The 21,378-nt window shown below is 36.7% G+C and overlaps 1 protein-coding gene across 2 annotated transcripts in view; it reads right to left on the reverse strand.

Annotated features, from left to right (window-relative positions):
* Nucleotides 1-21,378, reverse strand: part of AP3B1 (adaptor related protein complex 3 subunit beta 1) — a 289,899-nt gene that overhangs the window by 216,152 nt on the left and 52,369 nt on the right. For both annotated transcript variants that reach the window (XM_054487813.2, XM_054487814.2), the window contains exons 3-6: nucleotides 19,617-19,691; nucleotides 6,687-6,782; nucleotides 5,912-6,072; nucleotides 4,083-4,149 (exon numbers count right to left, since the gene is read on the reverse strand). In XM_054487813.2, coding sequence (XP_054343788.1) covers nucleotides 4,083-4,149; nucleotides 5,912-6,072; nucleotides 6,687-6,782; nucleotides 19,617-19,691 — 399 coding nt within the window. The remainder of the gene's footprint in view (nucleotides 1-4,082; nucleotides 4,150-5,911; nucleotides 6,073-6,686; nucleotides 6,783-19,616; nucleotides 19,692-21,378) is intronic.

A 21,378-nucleotide genomic window follows, 5' to 3' on the forward strand; every position in this document is an offset into this window, starting at 1 on the left:
TTTAAAGTTATCATAAATTAACAAAAGAAATCAGGATTGATTGACAACAGGAAAGAAATCAGGAGAGCAAAAATAATCAGACGTGAAGACTAAATTGCAAGGTGCCCTTCGAACAAAATTACTGAATGAAAATTTTAAAAAGGGTATTAAAGAAAGGTAGAAAAAGAACCAAAAGAATAAAAATGAGATAAAGAAGAGGTTTAGAGACACAATGGTTGGAATGTAAAACAGGCAAAGAAGATCCAATGTGCATAAAATAGGAATCCCTGAAGAAGAAAAAAATAACAGAATTAATATTTAAAATTATAATCCTAAAAAAAAACACTTTGCCAGAGATAATATAAATTCTGAATCTACATTTTGAAAGGACTCACTGAGTACCAAGGCAAAACAATTGACCCATATCAAGTAATCCTGAAGCACCTTGCAAAAGTACTATATTTCAAAGATAAAATCTTCAGGGCCAGCATCTTTCTTAATGCAAACACAATGTAAGCATTTCCTTTAGACTGAAACAAGGCAAGAGTGCCCACCACCTCCACTACTATTGAACACAACTGTAGTGATGGCACTAAACAATATAATTAGACAAGAGAAATTAGAGTTCTAGGAACAGAAAAAGAAGAAGTAAAACATCTCGATTTGCAGATATGATTCATTCTCTAAAAAAAAAAAAAAAAGAGAGAGAGAGAGAGATTTAGGCTGCTTGCTTCTGCCTCAGAGTTGGCGCTGTCATGGCCAGTCAGTCTCAGGGGATCCAGTAGCTGCTGCAGGTTGCTGAAAAGGGTGTCTCTGAGACCTGCAGTGAAAGAACCGGAGGGAGAAGCAGGCCAAAGCAGCAGTTCAAGGTGAAACTGAATAATATTGCCTGCAGAGGGAGAAAGAGTTCAAGGCCAAGGAGCCTGCTGCCCTGCGATCCCAAGGCAGCTGCAGCACTAAAGTAGAGGAGACCCAGGAGAAGAGAACCATCTGGAAGCAGTTTAGGCAGAAGAGGGGTGAAGTCTTGGCCTTTTTCTGTGACATCTGGTAGTCCATTCCTGCTAGTGGTTAGAACAATGAACACTAGTATAATTGTTTGGGCCAGTTTTAGTTACTTAATCAAAGAGGACAGAATTTAAGAACTTGTTACATGTTACTACTTGGTGTACTGATAATCATTTAAAAGTAAAGACTCTGTCATGCAAAAAAAAACCCCAAGGAGGATGAATGAGAAAATTAACTCAAACAATAGAAGAATTCAGTAAAAAAGCAGAATATAAAATTTATCACTCAAAAAAAAATCAATAGCTTTCTTACATGCCAACATAACGAGTTCAAAGATATAACTAATTGAAGCAATTTTGATTTACCATACATTAAAAAAGAAGATTAAAGACAAAAACAACTCTAAACAAATATTTAACTCTAATTATTAGGCCCCATGCTACTGTATACCCCACAGAGGTACAGTGCTAGCAATTCTGAAGCAATAGTTTCTCTGCATTCTGGGACTCAGCAAAAATGTAAATAGATTGTGGAAATAGGAGCCCTGTTTCTTGCTTATTTTTGTTTGTTTGTTTCTTTTTTTTTTTTTTTTTTGTAGAAACAAGGTTTCACCATGTTGCCCAGGATGGTCTCAAACTCCTGGACTCAAGCAATCCATCCACCTTGGCCTACCAAAGTGCTAGGATTACAGGCATGAACCATGGTGCCTGGCCAGAGCCACATTTCTTAATGTTGAAGAGGCAGTTTCAAATATAAAAAGGAAAGAGGCTAGAAGGAACTCTGTGCTATACCACCAGAATTATATGTGTCAGTAAAAACTTTGTTTTTTACTATAGACAGAAAAAGAAATATGTATTCTTAATTTAAAAAAAAAACATATAGTATATAACACTTTAGGAAAAATGAGTGCCTCACAAAGGGTGGGCCACCAAAGCCCCCAAAGAATCTACCTATGAACACTGAGCATTAAACCACTGCAGGTGGGTGAGGGAGACATTAAAAACAATACCACACACTTAATTACTATCACCAAGAATGTAACAAATTAATTCAACAGTCATTCAACAAATATTAAAAACCTGTGATGAACAAGTATTCAATATTTTTTTCTTTCTGGTGTATTTTGGAAACAGACATTCCAATTTTACACAGATATTGTATTCTTTACTTCTTTTTGAGTACTTATGTCTTATTTGGAATTTTTAATCACATCCCATGTGGTGTTAGGCACTGTGCTGAGGGTTTTATATACAATAGTTCTTTCTCTCAACACAAACAGCAAATTTATAAATTAGATATTATAAACCCTACAAATCTAGAGCCTAAAACTCATAAAGAATTGGTACATATACTATGTGGCAGATGCTCAGACATTAAGCCAGTTCTATCTGATTCAAACGCTATTGTTTTTACCTATGATATGCTGTATCCTGCCTGGGAAGACATGCACATATTATAAAGAGAGAGTTCATTCCCAGGCCATCCAAGGAATTTCTCTTAGTCTATAATGTAGCAGAAATGATGGTAAACCTCATTAAAATGACAGATCTGTTTCTTGTAGATCTTACTACTCTCCATGGTACTTAGCCAATCTCTTGCACTTATAATAGAAAAAAACTAAGTATTTTTTTAAATTATTAAAATCAAGTTAACCATAATATTAATAATATTGACTTCCTATCTGGCAGATAGCATGCCTGTCATACAGAAGACAAAAAGGAATCAAATTTCTTTTCTCTATCTTCATTTATAATCAATCTATATTTGGTTACCTCCTACGTTATACCAACTATGCATAGAAGAAATGCAATAATGATTTCTGGTACACTACAGACTAACAGAAATTTACTAAATGGTCTAGGAATGAAACTACAAGTATAATCTCCATGTATAAGACAATATTTTCAAAAATATATAGTGAAAAAATCATGAAAAGAATTTAAATGTTCACTAGAACATATTCACTTAATCTAAGAAAAAGCAATAAAGGAGAAATAAGGAACAAAAAAGGCATGAAACATATAAAAGCAAGTAAAATGACAGCTTAAAATCCAACTATATTAATAACAACATTAAGTGTGAATGGATTAAACATTCCAATTAAAGGCACACATTGGCAGACTGGATAAAAAGACAAGAGCCAACTATATGCTGTCTATGGAGACATACAATAGATGCAAAAATATAAACTGGCTGAAAGTAAAAGGATGGAAAAAGATATATAATGGAAACAGCAACCATAAAAAAGCTAGAATAGTAGTATTTATAACAGGCAAAACAGACATTAAAACAAAAAATGTTACTAAAGAGGAACATTTTACAATGACAAAAGGAAGATTAAAAAAAATTATAAACATACATGCACCAAACATCCAAGCTCCTAAATAGATGAAGCAAACACTAACAGAATTAAAGAGACTTCAATACCCTGTTTTCAACAATGAATAGAACAAGTAGGCATAAGATCAGCAAAGTAGAAGATTTGAACAACACTAAAAGATGTCTGATAAAACAGATCTATAGAACACTCCACTCAACAACAGCAGAATACACATTCTAATCAAATGTTTATTAAACATTATCCAGGATAGATCAAATGCTAAGCCATAAACCAACAGTTACAGCTACATGGGGCTACTGCCTACTATATTAGATAGCTGCTATGCATAGATAGTACATACTCTCTGATGATAGCATCCTAAGATGAGCTGGAATCCTTTTCCTCAGTAGTTGTGAAACATATAAAGTGGGTACAAAAGCCCCATCTAAGATACTAATACACTAGTAACTCACATCCCCCATGGGTCACCTCTATTCCTTGATCTTACCATGTTAACCACTTAGCCACAGGTTAAAGATTTTTTTCCCAACTTGCCTTTTTTCAGATTCTGATGAAGAAACACATAACGATCTAAAACTCCAAATGCAGTCTTTCTCATTATATGAAAATTTTTGTCCTTTAAAAATAGGCCTGTGTGCCGTTATATTTATACCATTTTGAAATCGATAAATACAACTATATAAAATATATAATGGTAAATGATACTATGTAAATAAAGTACATTTTTATGTCAAAGACATAAAAAGACATTACTTACTGTGCTTTTATCTTTCAGAAGTTTTTCAATTACTTCAATTAGCATTTCCTTCTGCTCTGGATCAAGGCTAAAAATACAAAAATAACATATTAATTTTTCCCTTTAATTCTAGCTTTACACGATGCTCACCAATTCAAGGATGTTGAGAAATTTTTAAAGAGGGAAAGGAGAGCAAGAATTATAAGTTAGAAATAAAGAAAAACAAATAAAATGGGATGGTTTTTCTCATGAATGTGTCCTAATCTTTCCCTCTAATATTGTTCATATTAACTAAACCAGATGTCAATGGTTTAGTTAAGATAGTACTGAAAGAACAAGTTCACTTCTAAAAGAGTTGGAAAACTTCAAGAAACTGACTGTAAGTAGGTAAACCACAAACTCTTTTTTTAACTGGGAGGAAAAAAATAACCAGATAGCAGTCATTATTTTACTACGCATACATCCTTGCCAAAAACAAATATGGAGAATTTCCAAATAAGAATTTTATATCATACTAGTTCACTGATAGAGACATGCATTATAAAATCTGCCAACTACAACTAAGAAAAATAAGAGGTAGTAATAAGATTAAAACATTTGAGATAGAATACTAACAGACTATAAGCTCAAGGCAAGGAGAGGCAAGCATTGAGGCTGGAATATACTGGAGCCCAGTGATAGAAGGACTTTTAAACCATTAGAGTGAGCATGGATCTTATCCCATAAGTTTCTAAGAAGAAAAGCTGAGTGAGAAGCATGATAAAACTTTGTCTGGCAGTTAACATAGGAATATGAGGTTTCACTTTTTACAAACATATACATTTATTACTAAGCATTATAATTATTTGGACAAACTTTTTAATTCTTTCAAATTTCAGCTTAAGTCTTCCTTCTCAAAGCAGTATTTCACTACCAATCCCATCTCATTACATCTTTACTTTCTGGTAACAAAATAGATCATCTCTGGTCCCTGTCCTATCAAAGACATTGCTAGTGTACCTTTGTATATACATATATATCAAGTGCTAATATCTTATTCATTATAGATTGCCTTTAATTATTTGGTATGTCTTTGATCTTCTTCCTCAAATACATGATATGCTATTCATAATTAAGTGCCACATCCTCTACTGTTTTCATACATCTAAATACACATAGCACAATACTGTGAATACAACACCAGAAACAGAAGAGAGTCTCAAAAAGCTTGAGGAATAAATGATAGCTGAAAATAATACCAAATTGTTGTAGACAATTCTATTTGGGCAGTAAATTTCCCACAGAGATCAGGGCATTGTATAATATTGCATAACATTTCTAAAATATCACACATATATGGTATAGCACTATACTTCAAATCACTACACTTTTAAAAATTACTTAATAAAATAGCTCTGGAAAAGAATTAGACAAGGAAGGGAGCAGCAGGAACAAAGATGGAAGAAGGGAAAACACATATAAGTGAGTTGAGAGGATCACACACTTAAGATTCTACCCTAAACAGGAAAAAAAAAATCTCAATTTTCTAATAATACAAGAATATGTGTACATGAGATAGACTATATAAATGAGAATTCAATTTCTGATTATTCTTAAGTTATAAAATCTATAAATTATCACAGGCTCTAACAGCCTCACAAATAAAAACCTACATAGGGTCTCTATAGTCAAAACAAAATTAAAGACGTGTAAGGAACGTTTGCAGCAGGAGGAAATACCATCATACAGTCATTGGATTTACTTAGTATAAGAACAGCCTACCTAAAAGAGCAAATAAAATAAGCCTCTGTGGTCTATAACATTCCATGTAACATCAGAGATCTTTGATATATTGTTAACAATGCACCTACCTGTATAATTTTTGTATTGCATGGGCTGCATTCTTCCTAACATATGGTGATAAGTCAGCAGAAGCTTCCTTAATAGCAAGCATCATGATAGGTACAATAATTGGCACTCTAATACTTGACAGAACTCTCAAAGCACTTGCACGAATTAGTTGGTTTGGGTCCTAAAAATAGTGCAAAAATATTCACCAAAATTTCAACTTTACAATATTTTAAAGACATCTTTAAGACACAGTTAATAGGTGCTTAAAGGGTGTAATATGACAATAGCAAAAGAAAGCTACTTAATTTAAAATGAACAATTAGTATATGGGAATGGGAAAAAAAGACAGACATAAATAAATGTTTACTTCTTTAATAATGTTTTAAAGAAAAGTAATAGTTATAATTCTAGTTGGTCATTTATTACTACATATGCTAGGTTTTTATACTTTCATAATAATAAAATGCTGCAGGTCATCAATTTCATGTTTAAAAATGTCTTATAACCCTGTTGCGTACTTTCAACAACTAGTATAATGATAAACAGCTCTTTGAAGCATGAAAATAATTATATTGAATATAAACAAACATACAGAAGCTGCAACATATACAGCAAGGTTTCAGTTGGTTGTATAAATTATTTTCTAAGTGTATTGAGTAGGCACTATAGGAGGCTTTTAACTCTTTCAAGACACTACTGTGCTATTTAGTGGATTATTTCTCCACTTCTTTAAATGACACACTTTCAACTCTGCAGAAACCTTGTATCTATTTGCCTACTCACTCCATTATTTACCTTCAGAGCTCGCTGAAAAGTGCTTATGGACAGGAGTGCAAGATCCTGCTGTTCTTCAGCATATCGAACCAGGTAAACATATACCAACTTCTTGATCTGTTAAAAAAATAAATCATTTATTCATAGCCAGAGTGAAAATTTAAAACTCAGTATTTGCTATACCAAAATCCATGCTCAATTCTTCTCAAGTAAATAACTGAATCTGGTCACATCTTAGATTGTAAAATAAAAATAATATTTTGTGGGATAATAAGTACAACAGGAAAAGCTTTTAAAGTAAGCATTTTAATAGTCCAGTCCACAATAGCAATAGCCTATCAAAGTGCCCCTTCCTCTTGAAGGGAATAAAAAATCCCTGAGCAGATCTCATATAAGAATATTAACTAAATTGTGAAAATATTTTCAAAATGAAGGATAAAAATAAAAGAAAGAAGCCAGGCATGGTGTGCGTGCTTGTAGTCCCAGCTACACAGGAGGCTGAGGCAGGAGGATCACTTGAGCCCAGGAGTTAGAGGCTATCCTGGGCAACACAGAGAGACCCTATCTCTTTAAAAAATAATAAGAGAAAGAATTTGGGCCCAGGCCACTAACTATATGTTATAGGAACTTGTTTCCTCATCTGTTCCTCATCTGTTAAAAGAGTCCAGAGCCCTAACTCTGATTTTTATGGTAATACTCACATTTCAACATGCATTACATGATATTTTCAGTCCAGTAAGAATAATGTGTGACTATGAATACCAATTTAACGTAATAAAAATTCAAAAAGATTGGATGTGTGTTCTGAAAACAGTTTTTTTTGGTTTTCGATTTTTTTTCTGAGACACAGTCTTGCTTTGTCACACAGGGTGCAGTGCAATAGCACAATCACGGCTCACTGCAGCCTCAACCTCCTGGCCTCATGCCATCCTCCCACCTCAGCCTCTCCAGCAGCTGGAACTACAGGTATGCACCACTACACCCAGCTTTTTTTTAGGATTTTATAGAGACGGGGTCTTCCTATGTTGCCTACCCAGGCTGGTCTCAAACTCCTGGGCTTAACTGGTCCTCCCACCTCAGCCTCCCAAAGCACAGGGGTTACAGGCATGAGCCATTGTGCCCAGCCTTGAAAAGAAGTTTTAAAGGCAATTTAATCACTAAGTTTACAACAAAATTATGAACAGAAAAAAAATAAACAAAATCCAGAATTTGAGTTGAAATTTATCCATTGCTTCCTTCTAGCACTATTTATAGCCTGTATCTACCTTCTCAAATATCTTCACATTCCTGATTACCCTTCTAAGATACCAGCACAGTATATACCTGAAAGTTATGTACTCAGCCAGGCACAGTGGCTCACGCCTGTAATCCCAGCACTTTGGGAGGCTGAGGCAGGCAGATTGCCTGAGTCCAGGAGTTCAGAACCAGCCTGGGCAACATGGTGAAATCCCATCTCTAGTAAAAAAAAAAAAAAAAAAAAAAAAATTAGCCAGGCGCAGTGGCATGCACCTGTAGTCCCAGCTACTTGGGAGGCTGAGATGGAAGAGTCACCCGAGCCTGGGAGGTCAAAGCTGCAGTGAGGCGGGATTGTGCCACTGCCCTCCAGCCTGGGCAACTGGAAAAAGACTCTGTCTCAAAAATTTTAAAAATTTAAAATTAAAAAAACAAAGTTATATACTCAAAGAACACAGGAAATGAGGGGAAAAAGTTGGAGATAGCTGGAATTGGTGCTGGAAATATAAAAACAGTACTATACTGGATCATATTTCGAGTCATACTAACCAATCTGGACTACTTTAGAGACAACTGTCATGACCTTCCTTCCTTGTACCCTAATTTCTCGTGAAACATAACAGCTTTAGGTTCCTCTACCATCCTGTTTGCTCCTTCCTAAACTCACTCCAATTTTTTTCAGCGTGGCACTACAAACTACAAATAAAGTCTAAACAGAACAAACTAGAAAAGAACTTGCTCCAGATGAGGTACTTCCACAGATATAACTAATTCTTGATTAAAACCATACACCTTTTCCAAATGTACTGCTGACCAAATCAAAATCAAACTGTCTTCATGGAAATTTTTAAAAATTATTTTAAATGAAAGGCAAAATCTTCCATTTATCTATAGAAATTGTCAACAATTTAGATTCAACGCATCTTGGCACCCTGTTAAGATAATTTGAAATGATAATTTTATAATCCGACCTATTTCTCAATTCATAAGTACAAATGAAAACTTAATGAGCAAACAAACTTTGTACATCTTCATCATTGACAAATATGTTAAACACAACCATTTTAAGTTGATATCAAGCCATTCATCTATACTATATGGGCAGAGTTATAAATGAAATGAAAAAACTTTTTTCCAATTACTCTTCAATGTTGAATGGCCCCACAAAACCTTAAAAACAAAATCTAAAGCTCTTAACCTAGTACTCAATACAGTTTATAATCTGTTCGAAACCTCCTTTTCTAGTTAAACAGAAATAGTCCCCAAATATAACTTGCACTTTTTATCTCAATCTCCACTCAGGTTATCCCAAGTTATCCCTCTTCACCAAGTTCCACTTCCCCAAGTTCCACTTATTAAAATCTTCCACAACAGCAAAAATTAAACAATAAAGAGTCCTAGTAGATAAACAGTAAACAAATGACAGTTCATCCATATAACACTATACTATTCAGCCACTATACAAAATTAAATAAATCTGTATGACATTGAAAATATGTCCTTGCGGCCAGGCGCGGTGGCTCACACCTGTAATCCCAGCACTTTGGGAGGCCGAGACAGGTGGATCACCTGAGGTCCAGAGTTGGAGACCAGCATGGCCAACATGGTGAAACTCCATCTCTACTAAAAATACAAAAAAATTAGCCAGGCGTATTGGCCCATGCCTGTAATCCCAGCTACTGGGAAGGCTGGGGCAGGAGAATTGCTGGAACCCGGGAGGCAGAGGTTGCAGCAAGCCAAGATTGCGCCACCGCACCCCAGCCTGGGTGACAAAGCAAGACACCATCTGAAAAAAAGAAAAGAAAGAAAAGAAAATATGTCCTTGAAAAAGGTTTTTTTTTGGTTTGTTTTTTGTTTTTAAGACAAAGTCTCGCTCTGTCACCAAGGCTGGAGTGCAGCGGGGCAATCTCGAGACTTAACTGCAACCTCCGCCACCCAGGTTCAAGCAATTCTTCTGCCTCAGCTTCCCAAGTAGCTGGGATTACAGGCACGCACCACCACACCCAGCTAACTTTTGTATTCTTAGTAGAGATGGGGTTTCACCAAGTTGGCCAGGCTGGTCTTGAACTCCTGACCTCAGGTGATCCGCCCGCCTTGGCCTCCCAAAGTGCTGGGATTATAGGTGTGAGCCACCGCACCTGGCCTAAATTTTTTTAAAGGTGTAAAAGAGTATGCATTGTATGATCTCACTTCTGTATTAAAAAAATAGATGCCCACATACTGTATTTTATGCAATCTAAGATAGACCACCAATTGTAAAACATACCATTATATTATGGACCACAAAAGAAAGAACAACAACAAACAAACAGAAAACACTACCCATCGTAATCACCACCAGTTGTTAAGTTAAATCCCAACTGCAGAAACTTTAAAATAGCAAACATATATCTTAGAATGGACATAATATGGTAATAATAGCAAATCCTCATAGGTAGCATTAACTACATGTCAGACACTGTTCTAAATGTCTTACGTAAATTAACTCATTTTATCCTCACAACTCAATAAACAAGTATTTATTCTTACTTTACAGATAAGAAAATGAAACACAGACAGGGTAAGTAACTTGACTAAAGTACCGTATCTATTAAATAGAAGAACTAAGATTCAAGCCAAGTAAGCACAAAATTGAGAAATCTATACAATAAAATGTTAATAGTGACTATCTCTGTGTGATGGTATTAACCAGTGACTTTCACTCTTTACATCTTTCTATATTATCTTAAAAGGAATATTAATTACTTTGGGGTCAGATAAAACAATAAAGATATTTCACGATAGGGGTGAATCTCATCTTTCCAGATGGCCTTCAAAACAAAACAATAGTGCTGTGATTCTTATAATACTTTAAATTCTTTAATTATAAAAAAATTTCAAATTGGTAATGTTTTTAAGTTCCCACATTCCTCAGAGAGACAGGTTTTTCTGTAGCCTTGGCAACATGTAGCCACCAGAACTGTTTTAAACCTGTTCTACAGAACAATAAAAAGGCACCTGAATGAACAAGTTTTCTTGTTCAGCCTCTTGCTTGTGAAAGTTAGCCAGTCAGGAACAATTGCACTCCCATACACCCACCTCTGAGGGCCAATCAATCAAGAGCAGTCTCACCCACATGACCACGCATCTACAGATGATATCAACCCACTTAGGACCCTGAAAGTCCATCAATCCCTGAAGACTGCCCTTCCCAATAATCCACAATAATATCAGCAATCTCTATGCCCAGAGAAGCTGTGCCTAAAAAGCATAGCTGTCCCTTGCCATAGTAAGAAATAAATTGTCTTATTTCAGATATCATCCTTCAATACAACCTACTGAAAAGTTCCAAGACTAGTTCACTGAAGCCTCATATAGCCTTCATTTATGTTTTATTCTTTCTTTCTTTTTTTTCATTAGACAGAGTCTTGCTCTGTCTCCCAGGCTGGAGTGCAGTGGCACGATCTCGGCTCACTGCAGCCTCTGCCTCCTGGGTTCAAATGATTTTCCTGCCTCAGCCTCCTGAATAGCTGGGATCACAGGGGCACACCACCACGCCCAGCTAATTTTTGTATTTTTAGTAGAGGCGGGGTTTTGCCATGCTGGCCAGACTGGTCATGAACTCCTGACCTCAAGTGATCCACCCGCCTTGGCCTCCCAAAGTGCTGGGATTACTGGTGTGAGCAACCACACTCGGCCGCCTTCATCTATGTTTTTCAACTGCTCACACTACAATTATAAAATTCAGGAAATGTAACATCAGTGCACTATTTATTATCTAATAAATAATCCATATTTAGAAATTCTCAATAACATCCTATATTTATAGTATTTTTCCTGATCTGGGATCATGCATCATATTTAAGTTTTCATGTCTCCTTGGTCTTCTTTCATCTGGAGAAGTTCCTCAGCCTTTGTTGTTGTTTTTTTTCCTTTTTTTTTTTTTTGAGATGGCGTTTTGCTCTTGTTGCCCAGGCTGGAGGGCAATGGCGTGATCTCAGCTCACCGCAACCTCCACCTCCCGGGTTCAAGCGATTGTCCTGTCTCAGCCTCCAGAGTAGCTGGGATTACAGGCTCATGCCAGAACGCCCAGCTAATTTTTCTATTTTTAGTAGAGACGGGGTTTCATCATATTGTTCAGGCTGGTCTTGAACTCCTGCCCTCAGGTGATCCGCCCACCCCGGCCTCCCAAAGTGCTGGCATTACAGGCGTGAGCTACCACGCCCAGCCCAGCCTTTCTTTTCTAAAAGTACCCTTGTCATTCTGGCTAGTATTAAAATTAATTAGGAAATACAGAATATGAAAGGAAAATGGCCTGTGCCAGCTTTTGTTCTTCACCTCAATCTGCTATAACTTTCCAGCTAGAATTTAAATGTGTAAGGCCCTACAACTACATTATATTACTCGTTTAATTCTCATATCTATCCTAGGTACAATTATCTCCCTCTCAAAGATGAGGAAAGTAAGGCTCAGAGGTTTATATAACTTGCCCAAAGTCACAGAGCTAGCAAGTGCAGAATCAGGATGCAAACAGGAGCATGTTCCTAACTACTACATGTTGTGGCCTATGATGGCAGTCCGCAGATATTTCTATTAAGGTACCCCTAACAAAAGAGGAGACAATTCTTCCCCTAAGAGCATCTGAAAACCTAGTATAAATTAAACCATTTAAGAATAAAATGTCCTTAATAGAGGCTCTTACCTTTTAAGGCAGGAAAAAATTTATATTTTATTTATAATACATACATTTATAAAAGAAGAATGCTTTAAATCACTGTTTTTTAACTCCAATTGCACATCTTCTCATTTGAAAATGACATCATTGCAGTATTATTATTAAAAATCCAACAAGAAATTTACAACTGCAGTAAAAGGTAGTAATGACTTCATTCCATAGAACTCCATCTCTATTATCAATGTACTTTCCATCTATATTCACAATTAGACTCTTTACACTTTCTTGGTTTAAATTGGTGCTTCTCAACCTTCAGAATTTTTCAAACCCAAAATACACGTATTTGTGAAAACACTGTTCCTTTAAATGATCACTTGGAACCAAGTGATGTCACACAAGAATATAAATATAGGTATAAGATGGAAACCAAATGATTCAAACTATACTTAATGTTTCAGATTATATTTAAGTGTAAATATAAGTTTTTAAAATTCTTAGATCAGTTTTAGAAGCACTTCTCTAACTATTTGAGGATAGATGACTTTTTCCTCAACTAGATTTAAAGTTCCTAAGAATACGGCAATGGTAGAAAGCAATTAACATGTGGTTGACTGATTAACAGCAGTCAATATATCAAATATATATCAATATATCAGCAGTTGACTAACAACAGTTTCAATATATCAAATCAACACATAATATGTATTTAACTAAGTAATTTATCCCATCTGCCTGGGAGTGAACATGAGGCTATTTAGTACAACAACCATTTCTTATTCATCTGTATATTGCAAGGACTTATCACATTGCTTGGCATATAGTAAAAGCTCGATATTTATCAGCTGGATCACATTCCAGACCAACTGTAGACTGAAAAAAATTAAGACATTTCCCATTAGAGTGCTACATCTAGGATCTAACTTCTCACACCAATGGGTATAATTCATTGAACAGTGAAGTCTAGAAAGACACCAACATACTATGAAGAAAACAACAGGTTTTGGAAAGACTGCCTCCAAAGCCTTTAACTTGTTAGTTTGGTTGTTTTTTTTTGGTGTATGTGGGTGTGTGGGGAGGGGTGTGTGTGTGTGTGTGTGTGTGTGTGTGTGTGTGTGTGTGTGTGTGTGTGTGTGTGTGGGTGTGTGTGTGTGGGTGTGGGTGTGTGTGTGTGTGTGTGTGTGGGTGTGGGTGTGGGTGTGGGTGTGGGTGTATGTTTAAAGAGAGATAGGGTCTCGCTCTGTTGCCCAGGCTGGCCTCAAACTCCTGGGCTCAAGAGATCCTCCTGCCTCAGCTTCCCTGGTAATGAGGACTCTAGGTGCACATCAACACAGCTGGTTTGGTTTTTTAAAATATTCTTTTAAAATATTCTTTCTCTTTACTAATTATATTCAGATCTCACTCTACAGTTCTCTGGAAAGTTTTGAGAAAGAATGGGTCCAGTTCTCCCTCATCCCCTTACAATTTATTTCTCAGCAATACCTTTATTCACCAAGTACAGCCAGCTTTTAAAACTGGATTATGAACTCTAGAATATATCACGGAGTTTATATTGGCAACACTGAAACATTCAGAACCACAGCTGAGCTAGCAGGCATTGCAATAATTACTCACTATTGGAGAAGGATTTCTGTGACTGTTACGGCAAAAAGCATAACAATATTAAATCACAGAAGGTTGCAAAACACTAAATTTGTTCTACTTCTGTTATGAGAATCAATCAATACTGACCACAAGAGGCCTATGCACTGACAGGCTGCAGGTGTGCAAAGAAAGCCTACCTTCCCTGAAACCATTCTGTGACCAGAAATGGGAGTAGTTAAAGCTCCGTGACTACATCATTCTCTGATCAGTTACTTTCATTCAATGTTGTAACACTCCTTGCTGTAAAGCTAATCATAGCAGAGCCCCAGTAGGCTGGAAGAACACAGACAGATCTGTTTAATTAGCTTATCAATACTAGTACATCAAACTTCATGAGTTATTGACTAAACCTTTGATTCTTTTTGCACTATAACAACTGATTGCTTACTAGGTCCGTTTTGGTATCATTTGGCATTTAATGGTAGTGACATACAGCTCACCTGTGTGTCTAAAGCAGCATGTACTTGTAAAAATGAAATTTTGCACTAGAGAGGAGTGAAACATTCAGTTTCTGAACATAAGTTTTAAGAAACTTATGTCAGTTTTCCCAAAACATTAAAGGCTTAACCATGTTTCAAAAAAATAAAACAAGGTATTTAAAGAACGAAAGAAATCCAAAACAAATAGACCAATAATTATGTTTATATTGACATTTTTGTAACAGAACATTAGGCAGCTACCAGAATCTAATTGTAAAGGGAAAATATGAACAAATGGAAAAGTTCTCCTACTGACAACTATTTGAATAGTAAAATAGTTCTGAAGGAACAATAATTCTTATGGAATTTTCTGTTTACAACAAGAACTAGAAGTCCTCAGGGAACTAGCTACTTTACCACCAATTTCTAAGGACTTGGTCATTTCTACCCATAACTAAAACATAAAAAAAAAAATATGCCAATACCAGGTACCTCCCAAAGGATGGCTAATGCCAGATGTTGATAAGGAATCAATGATATTAAGAGAGAAAACAGAAGGAGGAATCATCAAACAGGAAAGATGGTGCTGAATGGGTTAAGATGGGTTCTGAAGCCAAGCAACCTAGCTTTGGATTCTGACTGCCACACACTGGCTGTGTGACCTTGATCAGCTAATTTAACCTCTCTGCCATCTTGTCCTCATATATAAAATACAAGTAATGACAGAAACAGCCCCACAGGGTTATTTGTGAGGATAAAACAGAGTAGATCTATGCAAGGCACTAATAACCTTGGTCAGAAAGGTTTTTTTAATGTTAGCAATTATTCCTATTGCTACTGAGAGACTCTATTCCTGATAACACTAAGACAAGCTTCACCTATGCCTCAAAATTTTTCTAAGTTAAATGTTGATTTTTTTCAGATATTTGGACTTTCTTATACCACAGGCCATAAAACTAATAAACATATCAAATTAGAAGCTCAGATATCATGGCCATAAGGTGTCAAAGGGAGAGTAGTTTAAAATTATCAATTCAGAATTATATATAACAAGCACATAGTGTTTAATAAATATCTACTAAATTAATCATAAGTAAAATTGATTTTACTCAAGACATCTACAATCTACATAGATTTCTTCCATTAACTGGTGTTCTAGAAAGAAAGTATGGTTTATCAAGTCATTTAAATCCAGTACTAATTTAATCTAATTCATAAACTGGCCACAAGAATACAAGTGTTTTGATTTTGGCTTATCCAACTTAGTCTAATTGAGTTTATATAACTATTTCATTTTGATAGAAAAATTCATCTATCTGAAATATAGAATGCACTTCCTATCTAATGAAAAAAATTAAGGGCTGGGCACAGGGGCTCACGCCTATAATCCCAGCACTTCGGGAGGCCAAGGCAGGAGGATCACCTGAGCCCAAGAGTTCAACACCAGCCTGGGCAACAAGGAGACCTCGTCTCTACAAAATATTTTTTAAATAGCCAGGAGTAGTGGCATGCACCTGTGGTCCCAGCTACTCAGAAGGCTGAGTCAGGAGGATCACTTGAGCCCAGGAAGTGAAGGCTACAGTATGTTGTGTTCCTGCCACTACAGTCCCCCCCCAAAAAGCAAGAAGCATACTTTAAAATATTAAATCATTTTTTAAAAGTAGGTTTAGGCTGAACATGGTGGCTCACGCCCATAATCCCAGCACTTTGGGAGGCCAAGGTGGGCAGATCACTTGAGCTCAGGAGTTCCACACCAGCCTGGGCAACATGACAAAATCCCAGCTCTACTAAAAATACAAAAAATAAATTAGATGGGCATGGTGACGACACAAGCCAGTAATCCCAGCTGCTCGGGAGGCTGAGGCAGGAGAATCACTTGAACCCGGCAGGCAGAGGTTGTAGTGAGCCAAGATCATGCCACTGCACTCCAACCTGGGCAACACAGCGAGACCCTGTCTCCAAAAAAAAGTAGGTTTAAAGTACCTATCCTTAAAATGCTATAATCCAGTGATGCACTGCTTAACAATGTCCTGAGAAATGCGTCGTTGGACAATTTCATTGTTGTGCAAACACCACAGAGTGCAACTTACACAAACCTACATGGTATAGCCTACTACACACCTAGGATATATGATACAGACCAGGGGTCTACACACCTAGGATATATGACATAGCCCAGGGGTTGGAACCAGGCCACACAGCAAGCAGTGAGCAATGGGCAAGCAAGTGAAGCTTCATCTGTATTTACAGCCGCTCTTCATTGCTCGCATTACCCCCTGAGCTCTGCCTACTGTCAGATCAACAGCAGCATTAGATTCTCATAGGAGCACAAACCCTATTGCAAACTGCACACAAGAGGGATCTAGGCTGCATGCTCCTTATGAGAATCTAATGCCTGATGATCTGTCACTGTCTCCCATCACGCCCCAGATGGGACCATCTAGTTGTAAGAAAACAAGCTCAGGGCTCCCACTGATTCTACATTATGGTGAGTTATATAATTATTTCATTATATATTACAATGTAATAATAATAGAAATAAAGTGCATAATAAATGTAATGCTTTTGAATCATCCTGAAGCCATCCTACCCACCCCGGGTCCAGAGAAAAATTGTCTTCCACAATACTGGTCCCTGGTGCCAAAAACGTTGGGGACTACTGATATAGCCTATTGCTCCTAGGCTACAAATCTGTACAGCATGTTACTGTACTCAATACTGTAGATAACTATAACACAATGGTAAGTATTTGTGTATCTAAACATAGAAAAAGTACAGTAAAAATACAGTATTATAATCAGATGGGACCACTGTTATATATGCCAAGAAATGCAAGTTGGAAGAAAACTAAAATGAAATTTTAAAATGTTTCTAGTTAACCCAAAAAAGGAATAGGAAGAATAGAAGACAAAAATAAAAGAGACAAAGAGAAAAGAATAATAGTAGACTCAAATCTAAGCAGATCAATAATTATATTAAGTGTTAGCAAAATAGACACTCCAATTAAAAGGCAGAGATTGACACACGGGATGTAGAGAAAGCTGCAACTATACGCTATCAACAACAGGTGCACACTAGATATAAACAGACAAGCTGAAAGCAAATGAATAAAAATGATAATAAAAAGAAATGAGAAGGTTGGAGTGGCAATACTAATAACAAATCAAATATGCTTTAAGACAAAACATATTAACAAAAATAAAGGTTTTTTTATAATAAAAAGGTCAGTTCATCAGGAAAACCCAAAGAGTTATGCCTAATAGGAGTACTTTTAAAAATAAGCAAAAAATACTAAATTAAGGGGAAAAATAAAACATTCCAGAATCAGCCCAGGCGCGATGGCTCATGCCTATAATCCCAGCACTTTGTGAGGCCAAGGTTGGCAGATTGCTTGAGCCTGGGAGTTCGAAACCAGCCTGGGCAACATGGTGAAGCCCTGTCTCTGCTAAAAATACGAAAATTAGCTGGACATGCTGGCATGCACCTGTAGTCCCAGCTACTCAGGAGGCTGAGGAAGGAGGATCACCTAAACCCAAGAGGTCAAGGCTACAGTAAGCCATGACCATGCCACTGCACTCCAGCCTGGGAGACAGAGAGCAACCCTGTCTCAGAAAAAAAAAAAAAAAAAAGCCGGGCACGGTTGGTCACGCCTGTAATCCTAGCACTTTGGGAGGCTGAGGCAGGTGGATTGCTTGCGCTCAGGAGTTCAAGACCAGCCTGGGCCACATGGCGAAACCCTGTCTCTACAAAAAAAATATAAAAAACTAGCCAAGCATGGTTGTAAGCACCTGTAGTCCCAGCTACTTGTGGGGCTGAGGTGGGAGGATCGCTTGAGCCCAGGAGGTCGAGGCTGTAGTGAGCCAAGATGACACCACTGCACTCCAGCCTGGGTGATGCAGTGAGACCCTGTCTCAAAAAATAAAATAAAATAAAATAAAAGAATCAAAATCATGATTGGGAGATTTAAAATCCCTCTCTCACCAACACTATCAATCACATTTAGTTAAGTAATATTTAAAGAACATTAGCTCAAAAATGTTTTCTTTTTCTCTGGTTGGTTTTGCTGGCAAGAATACTTTGAACATTTAAAATCATCACACAAAATAGAAAAAACTTCACTACCAAAAAATGACCATACTATGCATGGAAAATAAAATCAGAACTACAAAATTAGCAAACCCTCTGAAATCACACACCCATGCTCCTTATGCTCTCACACTTGCTCATGCAAGAATGCTTGTGCACTTTCTCTGTCACCATAACCATGTTCCCTGGATTAGAATGTTTCTGTTATTTGTTAATGAGCTTTATCATCTGCCAATAAAATGGCAAACAAATAGTAGCAGTAACACATTTTTAATTTTATGGTGAGGGAAAGGCTTTAAAACTTTAAACTGAGAAAAATTTATCAATTAACTAGGCTTTTTCAATCAATTTATCAATTAACCAGGGTGGAGAGGAGAATGTAACCTTAATACTAGACTATATCAGTGTAGCTTACAGAAAACAGTATTTTACTGGGATGTGTTCATTCAATAAATCCACATATACGTACTGAGTGCTTTGTACATGTCATGAGTAGTCTGAGAAACTTGGGAAATATTCTTGGGCTCAGTCCTAGAAATCCCAAAAAGCCCCAAATCATCAAGGTCTAGATATACCCAAATGGGTCTTTTCCACTGGACATCTGCTATCTTAAAATTAAGTCCCTGGAACAAAATTTAAACTAAACGGGCCTCTAGGAACAGGTGAAAACTCGACAACTTAACATCATTCACTCAGGTGAATCAATCTGTTTTGCTTTTCATATTTTCTACCAAAAATCCAAAGCTAGGATTGTGCCTACTTTTTACTCGATCTTACCTACATTTAAAATTAAGGACATTTTAATCATAACAAAAATCTAGTGATACTTAAGTATCTTATGTTGCATTATACTACATAAAAAGTGTATGGTCCCATGAAAACAAAAGGAATCATAAACATTATAGATCAAAACAGTACCTCAATATTTTTACTGGCCACATTCTTCACAACAGCAGGAAACAGTTCAGATGCATTTTTCCCTTTTGCAATCATCTGAAGAATAAACAAAACAGACAATATGGGAAATTCTATATATATTAAATATTTAGAAGATTATGTCAACAAATAAGCTATGTAATTAACTGCTGAACTCTTTTTGAATCATCTTACCTCAACTATTTACAGCAAATAATAAATACTATCTTGTATAGCAATATAAATACACAACTACATAGACACAATAAACAAGAAATATTTAGTAATTTAAGATATATATTTAAATATTTTACTATTTTTCTCTGGCTAACTGGGTTATAAGTAATTATTTTTTTTTTAGACAGATCTTACTCTGTCTCCCAGGCTACAGTGCAGTGGCTCAATCATAGCTCACTGCAGCTTCGACCTCCCAGATTCAAGTGATCCCCCACCTCAGCTTCAGCTGAGGCTACAGGCGTATGTCATCATGCCTGGCTAATTTTCGAATTTTTTTTGTAGAGACAGGGTACCACTGTGTTGCCCAGGCTGGGTAAAAACTTTTTAAAAATATTTTTGCTATTTTCTATTTTCCAGGATCTGACATTAAAGATGTACTGCATTTGCAATGGGGCAATTGAGGGAGGGATGAATGTTACTTTGAATCAACTAATTATGTGACCCTTGGCTTTCTTTTCATAGGTTACACTACTTCTGCAACCATTGCTTTTCAAAGTTGCCTTCACTAAACATTCTTCCTCTGCCCACTAAAGTTCTGCACACCACCATCTTTTCAGCCTACACTGTTCTACAATCTCTGAAACTCCTAAGATTTCATTCACCGTTAGGACTAACTGTAGCCCAAATCCAGCCTGAGTTCCACATCTCTAACTAGACATCATTAGATTGCGCTCATCCCAAACTTGCTATGTCTAAAGCCAAACTCATCTTTCATGAAACAATGGCATTCATGATAGAATTTCCTATTTCCACAGTTCTCCTAGATACCAAAAACCACAAAATTACCCTGGTCTCTTCTCACAGAAGAGTAACTACGTCCTGCTAATACTTCTCAGAACACATGTTAATCCCTTCCACTGCCATTATCCTAGCACAGGTCAGTATCACCTCACAGAGAACTTTTCAGTCTCCTCTTCCTATCCATAATGTACATCACTGACAGTTTAATATGCTTAAAACACTACTTTGCACATGTCAGCCCCCGTAAAAGATTTCAAAAGCTCCTGACTGTCTGGAGTCCAAATGATTTTATGTAACATTCAAATATTCTCACAATGTGCACTAACATCCGTTCTTAAACTCTCTGACCTAAGGTTCTATTAAACTGACCTTACTCACTACTAGAATATTCTCTGGCTGCCCCACTATGCCTCTGCTCAGATCATGGCCCCAGTTTTCTAAGATCTACCCTTCTATCTAAAGCATCATCAAATTTTACTCCTTCTCCCTTGCTAGAGCCATCTCCTAACACCTGGCCCACTGTGTCATCCAATCCTAATTTCTTTTAGAATTTTTTTTTTTTAAGACAGTATCTCACTCTGTTGCCCAGGCTGGAATGCAGTGGCGCAATCTCGGCTCACTGCAACCTCCGCCTCCCGGGTTCATGCGATTCTCCTGCTTCAGTCTCCTGAGTAGCTGGGATTACAGGCACCTGATACCACCACTGGCTAATTTTTATATTTTTAGTAGAGACGAGGTTTCGCCATGTTGACCAGGCTGGTCTTGAACTCCTGACCTCAAGTGATCC

Source organism: Pongo pygmaeus, chromosome 4 (assembly GCF_028885625.2).
Source record: "Pongo pygmaeus isolate AG05252 chromosome 4, NHGRI_mPonPyg2-v2.0_pri, whole genome shotgun sequence".
NCBI lineage: Eukaryota > Metazoa > Chordata > Mammalia > Primates > Hominidae > Pongo > Pongo pygmaeus.